The 13,908-nt window shown below is 44.4% G+C and overlaps 1 protein-coding gene across 1 annotated transcript; it reads right to left on the bottom strand.

The window, feature by feature from the left end:
• Positions 1-51: 51 nt before the first annotated feature.
• On the bottom strand, positions 52-9,644 carry LOC122384315 (39S ribosomal protein L14, mitochondrial-like). Its single transcript, XM_043371607.1, has 3 exons — positions 9,621-9,644; positions 886-1,121; positions 52-427 (listed from the first exon to the last, which is right to left on the bottom strand). The coding sequence occupies exons 2-3, from the start codon at positions 1,100-1,102 to the stop codon at positions 168-170; spliced, it is 477 nt and encodes a 158-aa protein (XP_043227542.1). The 5' UTR covers positions 1,103-1,121; positions 9,621-9,644; the 3' UTR covers positions 52-167.
• Between the last annotated feature and the right edge of the window lie 4,264 nt (positions 9,645-13,908).

Raw genomic sequence — 13,908 nt, 5'->3', positions numbered from 1 at the left:
GAGCCAAAGTCTCCCAAAATGACATGAATCCTCCCGCCAGACACGAGGAGCTACATAAAGTCACTGTATTACATGTAATAAACTCATCGACACCATTGCCCTACCAAACTCCTCCACTCACTCACTTCCACTCCCCATCCCATCCCGTCCCATCCTTCCCAGCACTGCTAGACAAACCGTGTCGCCAGGGAGAGGATCTTGGTGAAATCTCCCGACTTCTTGTGACTCATTCGCTGCAACCTCTCCCGAATCACGTTCGGAATGGGCACGTGGATCCTCGTGCCCAGCGGAGTGCCGGCGTCGTCAATGAGTACCACGTTGTTGGTGTCGAACTTGGGTACCATCGACATGGGGTGCTGGGTCTTGACGCAGCCCACCAGGAGGCCCTTCCGCTTCTGACCGCGGATAGCCATCAGGACCTTATCACCTGTGGGGCGGACGGGAGAGTCAGACGGACGAAAAGTGGATTTGGACTTGGAGATGGGAGGCAAGGATGAGAACGGCGGGGGAAGTGTGAAATAAAAGACAGAAAGCGACAACACTGGGCGAAAAGGATTGATGGAGACAGTTGGTTCTGCCCGATGCTGTCAATATTCCTTCAAAAGCTAATGCTACTTTTGATCTTCATTCGGGCATATCTATACTCAGAAACCACGCAATACACAAACCTTATGACAAAACCTATTACCTACCGACACAACAATACTTCAGCGCAACACTCAAGTCGTGCTTCGGCAGCTCCCAACTACCACCCTCTCCCCTCGGTAATGCTCCAAACGACCACTCCACGGCAGTAACCCAACTCACCACCCTCTAGCGGTACCTCAACCATCCCACCCTCGCCATCACCCTGACCCCCTGCCCCTCATCCCTTCTCCGACTCACCGACGGTGGCCACGGCTCGTTTGTTGTAGACGTGGATGACGCGCGGCGGACGGCCCTCCGCCATCGCCTCCTTCCCGATCTGACTGTTATCCACCACCCGCAGTCGGGCCAGCTTACGAATCTCACACCGCGGCGCCGAGGTGCTCAGTGGCGCCGCGGGGCGGCAGGCGGCCGAACTAGCCGGCCGCAGAAACGACACCGCAGAACGAGCTAGCATTCTGCTCTCAGTGAGACACCTGTGAGAGGAGAGGGGGGGGGGGGGCATGGTTAGTGACATGCGAAATGGGGGGATAGATGAGATGAGATGAGACATAATGCGTATTTTATCCTTGAGGTCAATACAATACATATGGAGTAGTCGGGAATAGGGACAAATCCGCCCAGCGAGCCGTGGTTTGTGCGCAGATGTTTGACGTCCTTTATATGGCCTTGCGTTCTTGCGGCATCACGCCATGTCAAACCAAAGACAGATGTAAATAGCCGGGTGCATGACATAAAAGGTGTTTATTTTAACACACGTTAGTTGAGCAGGTAAATTGAACTATGTACCACCCGAAAATTTTGTGTCGAAATCCGCGCATCTATCAACTCGGTAAAATCAACAGCAAAAAATATCAAAATAAACACGACCAGTGCAATGTCCGCAATGAATCGAACGTCAAAAAAAGCAAACCTGACCGATGCATGCACAATCATCACAAAATGATCTGAAGAAAACTACGACCCGCAGTGAACGATCTGCCCGAATAAGCGTAGGAATTGAACTCGCAGACTCGCAGTTCGACAGAACTATCCGACAAATACAACACTCTCTCCCATTTTCCAGCACAGCCTGTATGAGCTGTCAGCTTTAGCCACTTTCTACCGCGACCTCAGCTTCAGGCGTCTTCAGAAATTGTGTTCAGCACATTCCCATCACATTATGAGCGTCAAATCTTGTCCAGCACCGTGGCATGTCTACAGAACTGAATCACCGCAAAGCTGCCCGAGGTCATCCATTTGGGGTCGAGCTCGGCCGCCTGTTTGGCCCGTTTGATGTTGATGCCGGCCACGCAGTCGGCCTTGAGGACGCGCAGCGCGGCCAGCGGCGCCGGGCTGAAGCCCTCGGCGGCGCGACAGAGGGGAGTGTTCACCGGCCAGGGGCGGTTTCCAATCAGCTTCCGGTAGTTGAGGTCGCCCTTGCTGAGCAGCAGGTCAGCTCCCTGGAGGCGCCAGTACAGCGGCGGGCACTCCTGGCGCATCATACGGAACGGGAAGGGCGACTGCCAGAAGGGCGACTCGGCCATCTCCCAGTGGCCGGTGGCGAGCTGCTTCCTCCAGCGGGCGGCCAGCTCCTGCAGCGGCCCGCTCTCGGCGTCGCCCTTCAGCCGCTCCAGCAGCCACGAGACGTCACAGCGCGTGGTGTCCGAGACGAACCACGGGAACGCCTTCACGTGGAAGGTGATCCGCTGCGCCAGGCCGGAGGCGCTCAGAAAGTCGGCCAGGCACAGGTCGGAGAACAGCTCGAAGCCGGCGTTGTCGCAGATAAAGTCGATGCGTGTCACTTTGCCGCTCTGCTGGAGTTTGTGCAGATACGCGAATATGTCCTTGTGGCGATCAGACAGCAAGTACTTGGCCAGCTCGGAAAGCTGCGCCAGGGGCGACGTTTTCATCGACATACCGCCCATGGTAAGGTCGCACTTGTTGCCCCAAAGGCTGATCAAAAGGAACTCCATGAAGGACACGCGGAGCTGCGACTTGGACAGCTTGGCAACGCCGGACACTGTCTCGAGGAGCGAGGCGGCCAGGTCACGCGCGACCGCCACCGACTGTTCAAAACTCTCCTTCTTCGCCGGGTGGAAGTAGTCATAATCCCTGATGACGCCGCTCGAGTCCAGGATGTCGTACAGCTTGCGGTACATGAAGCACTCGACGTAGAGCCAGTCTCCGTCATGCCAGCGCGGCAGCACGCCGTCCACGCAGGCGGCGTCCAACACGGCGTTCCACGAGGGCACGTCCTCCGCCTCGCCCGTCAGCCGCGTCAGGAAGCCGTTCGAGGTGAGAGACTCCAGCAGCGCCTCCAGATCTGACTGGATCATCTCCATCGACTCGCGGCCGAACGCGCCCACCTCCTTGGCCAGGCTCTCCTGGTCGGCGGCGAACGTGGCAATCACCACGCAGAGAATCCTCACCATCCGGGTGCCGACCGTGTCGTACGCCCAGGTGCCGATTATGTTGGGCCGGAGTGGCTCCGGAGGCACCGGCACCACGGCCGGACAGGACACCGCCTGTCCCATGCCCCGAGTGCGGGATGGGTAACCACAGGAAGCAGCACAAGTGGGCGGCTCAACTGACTCAAACGCGACGCATGTGACCGAAGCCAAAGACACTGAAGTTGCCGCGCTAAACTGATACTATGAATTTGGCCTGAACGGTTTGACGGGATCTGATCGGCGTACTGCAACGTTTACAGGATAATTTTGCCGTTAACTAGAATTTAATGACAAACATAAACATTACGAAATGAAAGTTCAACTAGAGATTTTGGCCCATAATTTAAAAGCGAAATGTCTCGGTAAAAATTTACCAAATCGTTGGGACAGCAAAAAACGTGTGGCGCTGTACAATGATACTCCGGGCAGAGGAAACGTCATATCGACGTTTGTAGGCAGGTATTTTGAACCCTTTTGAACCTACCTTGGACCTTAGTTGTTGAGCAGTGTACATAATTGTTTATTTACAATATTTGTATGCTGCTAAACAAATTCCTAAATTGGAGCAGCTTTGCAAAACATAAAAAAGCAAATAAAGTAACGATTTCAGTGGGTAAAAGATATAGGTACTCGCGGCATATTGCGCACCGTAGGCATACATTGGATGCGTGAATGAATTAAGTAGAACAAAATGAACCGCAAGAGCCAGGAATTTGTTTCGGCTTTACTTATTCAGAGCTCAAATAAATGACTCACATTTTGCACATGTATTAGGGAATATGGGTTGACTGTGCTTCATCAGAACCTCTCAAATGATATTGAATTGATATATGATCATAGCTAAAATATATACCTACACCGAATGATGCCTGGTTATCGCTGAGGTCATTGAAGGTCACCAAAGATAAAAATGTCAACAAAAATCCCGATTGTGACTTTTTGTACAAATCGGCGTAAAACTCGTGACACAAAAGAGTTAAAGAGTCTCGTGTAGGCGCATTCGATAGCTCTTTCAAAAACCTTTCGTTGAATTCTGTTCAGATTTGACATCAGGTCAACGGTTTGGACAACAAAGGGCAAATACAAAAAAAGAGACTGATTCGGACGAAACAGTTTTTCCAACAATTTTAGCAATAACTTTGGCGTCAAATATTGTATCACATTTATTTTGCCATCATCATTTTCATCTTGTCAAGACGCATCAAACGAACTATAAGTTGACAAAAATATCAACTTCAAAATCTGACCTCAGGTCAAGGTTCATAACCTGACCGGAAAAGGTCATTATGCATATCCATCGATCAGCATTGATGACATGAACACATTCCAGATGATTCCATGGCCGTACTATGCCTCTATCAAGTTATTGCCGAAAAACTGCTTGCGACCTTTCATGACTTTCGAGTGACCGTTGACAATCAGGTGTACCCTTCCAAACGCATATTGGTGGTATGGTTATGTTTCTGTAAATACCTTGTGGTTTTGGCGTGTCTGTTCAAATCAGGAAGCATCTGTACTTTTCCCATTGCCTTATTAAAGTGAGGTCACACATCTGACCTGAGCCTAGGTCACAGATAAAAAAAAAACGAGATAAACCATTTGTTGGCATTGACATCCTCATGAACTTCACTGATTTCGAAGCTCTAGAAGATAAGTAGTAGAAATGAAGTGATCACATTTTTTTTACTTAGCTTGACCTGATGACGTGGCTATGAGTGAACTTGGGTCGAATTGTCAATTGAATACACGATGCAAAATTGATGTATGATACCTAAGCTGCACAAAGTTTCGTGGCGTGCATCTTTTACCATAGTAAAAACCTACCCAATTTTAAGGTCTTAGGTCATCGGGTGACCTCCCAGGTCAGGTCAATGACCCGAAAACCGGGAAAATCGGGACCTGTTAGAAAGTCGTAAAGTGTGGCTGCTATGGAGTTTTTCGGGGTGCTGATCACGAATAGCATGCTAGTTTTGATCGCAGGTGATGTCTTCATTCATTTAGGCCAGGTCAGGTCAGGCCAACCAGTAGGGGTCCAGCCGGGTATTCGTAGTAAGTGTCAACCGCCTCTGACAGCTTCGTAACATGTTACAAAGGCACCAAAACTACTTTGTAAACGTTCATATGGTTGCTAAATTCGAATTTAGCTCGAAAAACTGGCCTAGAAACATGTAAAACTCGAAAAAGTGAACCGAGTTCAATTAAGGTCAAAGACCTGACTTGACCTTCAGGTGACCTTGACACCCACCCTAATGCATGGGGGGGGGGGCAACATCATATCAAATGTTTGAATGCTTGAAACCACGAAAGGACTGCAAACGCGCTGCTAATGCGAGCCGACATACGCCGAATCGCGATTCCGGACAAACATGGTCTCGAAAAGTAGGTCACAGGTCAAAGGCCATTTGGGTCAGGGTTATACAATTTTCAGGGTAGGTGTAAACTTGATTAACGCAAGAGTACTGAAAATTTCGTCGCGATCGCGATCGAGAGGAGCCTAAGCGAGGCATACTGAAGCACACATGCACAACAATTTCTACACAAGTTAATCCAGCCACAAAGGTGCATTTCAAAAGACATGATACTCTATTCAATGTTTCCACTGCTATTTTACTTTTTTTTAACTACACTACGAAATAGTCCGCCGCCCGTGAACAGACGACCAGGAGTGTCCACCCACGGTCCCGCACGACCACAGAACCATACGTTAACACCAATGAAACAAAAGTATTCAAGTCGTGACACTCCCTGCTAAGAAAGGAAGAGAACAAAAATGGAAGCAAAAAACCCTGTGCACACAAACAAACAGTGTTATAAATCATGCATACAAGAGGCTGAAAGTAATCAAAGCTAAAAATAGCTTCGACTAGTACTACGATTTTTTTTAGCATGCATTCATACCATGGTTAGTTAGTCAGTCATACATTATTACAGGGGCAGGGGGAGCAAGCAGGCTGGTCGTGGTCAGATTCATGCAAGGTTATTTTGCCGCCTCTCGAGCCCGTCCAGCTAAGCAGAGCTTGTTGCTAGACGGGTCTCCAGAGGGCGACAGGAAATGGGCTACTGGACTCGATCTAGCAGAAGGAAAGGAAAGAAAGAAGAAGAAAACTCCGAAGGGAGTTAGAGAGTATGAATTTCCTGTAGGTATGTATGCTTGTTATATGTACTTATTCTATTAAGTTACATACTTCATTTCAAGTATGCAAATATTTCCAATATTTGTGCAATGACTGTCAAGGGCAGTGCAGATCGCATCATAAGATGCAGAACAGTTCATATGAGACTGTTCAGCTCCTATATTTATCTAAAAAGTGTTTTTTAATCAGCTTCTTTATTACAGCTTTTGAAAGGGGAACATCATTTACGGAACCGAATTGTGGGGGCATTACTTCATTCCACAGTTTAGGTCCTAGAAGAGCAGAAGTGAATAATCTATAATTACGGTTGGAGAAAGGTTGAATCAAATGTTGTATTTGTCGTGTATGATGAGTTGCACCTGCGTGCATTTTGTATATGTCATTAAATATGTTTGGTAATTGATGTGTTACATATTTATGCATAACTAAGAGCATCTGTGACTTTGCAAGATCATTTACTTTCAGTAAATTATATTGTTTAAAGATGGGTTCAGAGCTCTGAGGGGGGTAGACATGTTCAATTAGCCTTATCGCTCGTTTCTGTAGGATGAGTAGTTTATGTAATTGGGAATCATAATTATTCCCCCAGATAATGCAGCAATAGTTCAAGTATGGAAGTATCAAACTGTTGTAAAGAAGAAGTGTAGTATTTTTGTTCAAGAAATATCGCACTCTTGCAATGATTCCTATGTTTCGACTTATTATTTTTGATGTATAATCAATGTGTTTCGAAAATTTAAGCGACTTATCAATAAACACCCCCAGGTATTTAATATGCTCACTTTCCTCGATTGACTGGTTACATAGTTTTACCTCCAGCTTAAAGTTAACAGAGCGTGTACTATAATGTTGTGTGCATGTTTTTGATAAATTTAAGGAGAGAAAGTTAGCGTGAAACCAATCACTAATGAGTGGCAAGGTGACATCTAGCATTTGTTGGAGATCCAAAGTACTTTTATTTTTGAAAATGATTGCTGTGTCATCAGCATAGGATAAACAAATCATATTTTGGCTAATTTGAGGAAGATCATTTATATATATTAGAAAGAGCAAAGGTCCGAGAATTGATCCCTGTGGGACTCCCATGGTGACCGATTTACGCGTTGAGTAATTATTTCTAATTTTGACATATTGTGTTCTATCAGATAAATAGGACGCCATGATCTGAAGTGCTTTTTGTCTTACACCATATCTATGTAGTTTCGCTAAGAGTATATCAATATTAACAGTATCAAATGCCTTACGTATATCCAGAAACACGCCCAGTGCAAATTCTCCCTCCTCAAAGGCCTTCGTAATAATCTCCTGAAGAAGCAGAATGGGCATATAGGTTGTTTTATTCTTTTGAAATCCAAATTGATGTTCGTGAATAATGTCATTTTCAATAATGAAGTCCATTAGTCTACTGTATATAATTTTTTCAAGCACTTTCGACATAAACGGCAATATACTAATTGGTCTATAATTATTTGCCAGGCGATTATTACCTCCCTTGAAGATAGGCTTTATAACAGCTATTTTCAAGGCAGAGGGAAACGTTCCAGTGTCCAAGCATTTATTGTAAAAATGCAGAAGATGCTTGACTATTGTTTTATATGATTGTTTGAATATTTTGGAATTGATGTTATCAATCCCCGCACCCACGTTTTTTAAATTCTCAATTATTGTTTCTAGTTCATGCTCATTTGTAGGGTCTAAATGCATTTCATTTTCCGAGTTAGGTATTAGCTGAAGAGGATCTCTTGAAGAGGGCGGAATGTGCTTTCGTAAATTTTCGCCAATTTCTGTAAAGAAAACGTTGAAGTGGTCAGCTATATCCTCATCACCTGAAATAGTGTCACCATTAGTATCGTTCAGACTTGTGGGTATGTCATCCGTATTTTGTTTCGTGTTTATTAGATGTTGTATTGTTTTCCATGTATCTTTTGAGCTGTTCGAGTGCCTGTCGAATTCGCGTGAATAATACCTCTTTTTTGCAGACCTTATTACATTTATAAGGATGTTTTTGTATTCATTATACTTAATTATGTTCTCCCGTGAAGGCCTTCGCAGTTTCTCTTTAAATAGTTGATGCTTGTGCGAGATTGACTGCAATATGGCGGGAGATACCCATGGCATGGATGATATAACACTGGATTGGTGTCTCGTGGAAATTAACATTGGGATCCGCGACATTGGGATCAGGCCTGCCATCTAGCGAGAGAATTATCGTAAGTTAGGAGCAAGCCGAGTGAACGCCATCTCTCAGCATTATGACACACGTGGGTGTGGTGTGTTAGTTGGCTTGAAGTGCATATTCCCACGAGTTGGAGGTAATCTTACTTGACCTGAGACGACAAAAAAAAATGTCTTAAATGCTTGAAAGCCAAAAACGTCGAGCAGCCTTTAGGTAATAACGAAAATAAAATGCGTAAGACGGTGTGTATTGAAACGCCCAGTCCGATCGGCTTGTACGACCTTTTATGTGGTCATTTACTCACAAGGGTACAGCAGTTTAACAATATGTCATACATATTTGGTAGGCTTATTCCTTCTTCTCCGTATTTTGACCGATTTTCTTCATCTTAGTTAATGTTACGGCACGTGCCACGTGCCAAAGTCGGGTGTCGAAATTGTTCCACATAAAGTAACTCCGCAATGGCTGGGCCCATCACAGTAAAACTTCGTCAATAGTTATGCACCCAGTGGCCAATGCATTTCCATGTGTCACTATGGGGGTGCTACTGCACGTGCGCACGTGCGGGGTGCCGCTTCCATATCTCAAGAACGGCTGGGCGGATAACACTCAAACTTGGTACACAAATGTCACATTGATGCTCGCACTGCATTGATCAGTGCTTACATTGGTGCAGAGTCATTAGGAAAACGATGAAATGAGATGCGTGGTGTTTATTCCTTTCTGTTCCAGCAGCTGATTGATCCGCAACAGGAGATCCCTGTTTGTGAAGGCTTCGTCTCCCTTTTCCATTCTTTGTTTAAAATAACATAACAATGTACGAAGAAGATCACACATCAAAGTTGTTTTAGGCGGCTATCTTGGGCCAGGGCTGCGGATTTGAAGTCAGAGCCAGCGGTTCTGTTCCGACTCGGAGTCGGTTGATTTTTAAAAGCTGTACATAGTCTGAGTATGAGCCGAACGTCACTGAAAAGTCATCGACTCCACAGACTTACCAGGGCTGCAGAGTCGGAGTCAGAGTCGGAGTCTGTGTGAATCGATAGTTCTGCCCGGAGGAGTCGGAGTCGATATTTGAATACCGGAATCGGAGTTGGAGCCAAAGTCACTGAAATTTCATCGACTACGCAGCACTGGTTGGGTCCTTTTCATAGAGCGTCTTGAATTACATATTGAGCGGCAATGACGTTAGCAATGCCGTTAAACTTTTTCATTATACTTATAGATAGTACTTACGTTCGTTTTGTTCTTTGACCCGGACAATTTGTTTGATTTAGGCCAAGTAAAGACTCATGTGAAAAATAGCGAAAACGACACGTGCTGGCGAAGTCTCCAATAACTCCCTGTTTCACGATTTAATGAGGAAATAACATGGAACTGCTTATCTTATTACTGACCCTGCCCATAAATCTATTAATTTCTTCGCCTTTACTGACATATAAAGACATAACCTGTTAAAAAATTGCACAACAAGCCCCCTACTACACCACACTCCCGTGTGTCACAATGCTAATCAGCGACGTTCAGTCGGCTTGCTCCTAACTTACGATAATTCTCCCGCTAGATGGCAGGCCTGAGCTCAATGTCGCCAAAAACTGCGAAGACACCAATCCATTATTATCTCATCCATGCCCATGGCATTCTCGGAGCATGCTTTCTAGACGTATTTTTACTGTAGGAGAACCGTGCAATGCCTTCATTGTAAGCATTGATAAGAATATTAGCCATGATCTCGGGGCACGATTCGCTTTCAAAATTTTGAAGTTTAATACGAAGAAATTCATTGAACTCATTTATCTTTTTAAAGTCAAAGATTTGTGTCTTAGCTATATTCTCTTTATTGTAGTCAACAGTGCGGGGATTAAGATTAAATGATGTGTAAATGGGGAAATGGTCAGAGATATCACTCATAATGATACCAGAGTGTGCCACCCTTGACAAGTCATTGCAAAATATGTTGTCTATCAATGTTGAGGATGAGTCCGTCAATCTGGTCGTTTTAGATATAGTAGGAAAAAAGCCATGAGACAACTGAGTAGTGAAGAATACCTGAGATTGTGCACATGTTTCAATAGCAAAGAGGTCAAAGTTAAAGTCTCCAGTGATAAAGGTGATCCTATTCAATTTGCAGAGCCAGATAAGGCATTGCTCTAGCTCACTGTTGAATTTATTCTTGTCTGAATTCGGAGATCGATATATTTGACATATTATTATATTTGACGCATTATTAAATTTGATATTAGCACATGCTACTTCTGCAGTGGTAAAGCTGGGGCATTGTAAAGTTTCAGGTTGCAGACGATTATCTATGTATATTGCTGAGCCACCCCCAATGCCATCGAGTCTTTCACAAAATATGGCATGATAGCCGGGTATATTGTAATTATTTTGAATCGATTTTGAAACCCAAGTTTCTGATATAGAGATTATGTGCCAGAAAATTTCGGTTTCTTTTAACAGGCAGCGGATATCATCAAGTTTGTTGACAATAGAGCGTGCATTAAGATGAAGAATGTTGAATTTAGTTGAATCATTTGTGATGATGTGACGAGTTTCACCTGGCATATGAAAGGTGCAATTATTTCTAACTTTGTCAAACGTATGATGCGGCAGATCATACACATCACCAGGGGTTGACGGGAAGGGATCAAATAGTTTTTCTTCAAAAGCGTTTGTCATACAAATGATCTGTTGGAGTAGGAAGCGAAAGTAAAGTTGAGGGGTTAAGTAACTGTAAGAGTAAACCAGTACAAGACTGGGTTCAGAGAAGGAGATTTAATAGTTTATTAAAGACGTTTTAAAGACCAGATCGCGGTGGCAGGCGCCGAGAGCCTGCTATCCGACCCCGACGCCCTACAGCGGCAAACAGCACCCCGGCGCCCGCCACACAACGATCGCAGGGCCAGGCCAAGGCCAGGGCAAGCTTAAACAATTTAATTTGGTTAGGCAAGTTGATTTGGTAGGCAAGTTAATTTAGTTAGGTAGGAGAGGTATGAAAGGTAGGTGGTATGTAAGGAGAGGTATGAAAGATTAATGATCAAGAGTGGTATGAATCGAGAGCCTGGTCCGATATATAACGCAATTACCACATGCCGAGATATCCCTTTAACATTAGCACGTGCATTTGGGAAATGGCTTCGGCCCGCCTCGGCTAATGTTGAAGGTATTTGGGAAACGATTCGGCCCTAGGGCTTTTTGATTTTCCCAGACAAAGTTTTACTGAATATTCTGAGCGGAAGAACCAATTTCAAAGAAGATGTTTACGAATTGTGTGTTCACTAACAGCAACAGCAAAAGTGAGTGACTGCGTGTTTACATACTTTTGCTGTCAACGTAATTCAACTAAACAAGGTTATCGTTCCAATGCCAATGTATTTATTGCTGCAGAACATGTTCGGAATAATAATTATTTCTGCATAATGCACGCAAAAAAAACGAACAATTTAAATGCGTGAAGCATCTTAACGTGCCACAATGAAACATTTGATATTGTTCCAGCTGGGATCCAAGACGCGTTTGATTCAGCGTTTCACCCAATTTTTAGTTTTCATCACGGTTTCCTCACTCCTGCTGGACTCCATATCTTTATTCTAACTTCTGGCGCTTCACCATCTTCTCCTCAGCTTTTTCAAACCCTAAATAAGGGGGAAGTAGGAATTTCATCTTTCATACTCAACGCAGCCTAATAATGAAAAACAGAAAATAATAATCACGGTGACTATAAATATGAACATAGTATTGATATAATATTAACACAATATTAAAGGGACCCTCCCACCTTCAAAAAAGTTAATGAATTGGCATGAAAGTGATGTCGCTCGGTTCAGAAAGAGCAAAAACGAATAGCTACCAAATTTCATCGAAAAATATTCACCGGTTTTCAAGATATTAGACTTTTACTTTTGTTTACTTTTTGGGATCTCCGCTGTTCCTAGCGACTTTATTTGAAAGTGCGGCATTTGTTGCGCGCAAAGCAGCATATACCACCGCGTGGTACAAAACGTTTTAGTCAAACATTTAACGGACGTTCGAAAGCCTGATGACGTCATCAGATTCCCGTAATGGTTAAGAGATAGGGACCACGCTGGTCCCACCCTGCAAGTAAAGGGAAGGAATTTCTTGAACACCATAAAGCTGCGGGGGTTGCGACCAAGATAAATGGTGGTTTCTGAGCCTGGCCGCAAACTTGGCTATCTCAACTCAAAACTAATGTTAAGGTGGGAGGGTCCCTTTAAGATTAAAGTGTAAAATATCAAATGAATATGATATTAACTGTTGCGCCGGTACGGCATGTGGTAAATCTCTTCCCAACCTTGGGCTGTGAAAATGCAGTTTTATTCACCTCGGTTTTTGGCTACGGACCTCGTGCCTACCGGCACTCGGTCCTCCGCACAAAAACCTCGGTGAATAAAACGCATTTTCCCAGCCCCGGTCGGGAATATATATTACTGAAGCGTGTGATACTCCAGCGCACACAGCGACATCTATATGAAAATGGTTTCTGTTGCTGACAGTAGATGTCGCAAGTGGACGGACTGGACTGCGTCCCAGGTCCCAGCCCCAAGAAAAGATGGAAAATATTGAATAAGGAAGGATAACAGACAAGTTGTGAGTATGTTATATGTTTGTAGGTGTTATGTGAGGCATGTGAGGCAAGTGAGGCATGTGTTCATGCATAATGTATGGAAGGTATAAATGACAGATATATCAATCAGGCATCCACCCATGAATCCACATGAATATCTAGTATATCATTGTATGTTGTACATATTGAGTGCTACACATGAAATGCACAGAAGGACCACAATGTGAATGTGCATCTGCAACCATTTTGACCACATTTGAAGTTATGCGACCATAACGATACCCAATGAGTGTAGAACAAAAGTATGTTGCTTTGAGATTAACCTCACATCAGTCACACAAGGCACTCAAGCATACAATAAAAAGACCCATGGGCCTAGCATGTCACCATGCCATTCATTCACTAAAAGTCAGCCAGCGGCGTGCTGGAACTGGGTGTTTTCACGCTCATTCACACAGTAAAACAGCCTGTTACCAGGCAAGGTGCCAGCATTCATACATAAAACCACCCGTCTCCAGGTGAGAGGCTGCCAGAAGGCAATAATCACATCACCACAAGACAATTGCTCACACCATTGGGCATGTTGTAGGTTAGGTTGCCTCATGTGACACACTACAATATTCTACAAATGAAGAGAGTTTCATTAGCATGAAGCAACTAGACATATGAACACAGTGGGATGAGCCTAAACCAATATATCAGCATTTATTATGTGCTATTGTACATGTTATGCAGTAAATTATGCAATATGTCAATTATTGATAGACATGTATATATTTGTGCATGTATTACATATGTAGTTTGCATGTAGTGTTAAACTGAACTCAAAGCCAATTCAGTTGACATTGAAAATGTCTCGTAGGCAGACCTTTGCTTAGCACAAGTAGTGCAAAACCAGCTTACGTTCAAGAGCAAGGGCCCAGGACACAGCCCAGTCCA

The sequence above is a fragment of the Amphibalanus amphitrite genome, unplaced genomic scaffold, assembly GCF_019059575.1.
Source record: "Amphibalanus amphitrite isolate SeventyFive unplaced genomic scaffold, NRLGWU_Aamphi_draft 000186F_arrow, whole genome shotgun sequence".
NCBI classification, from domain to species: Eukaryota; Metazoa; Arthropoda; class Thecostraca; order Balanomorpha; family Balanidae; genus Amphibalanus; species Amphibalanus amphitrite.
The sequence above is the reverse complement of the archived record's forward strand: the minus strand, read 5'-3'. Positions and strand labels throughout refer to the sequence as shown.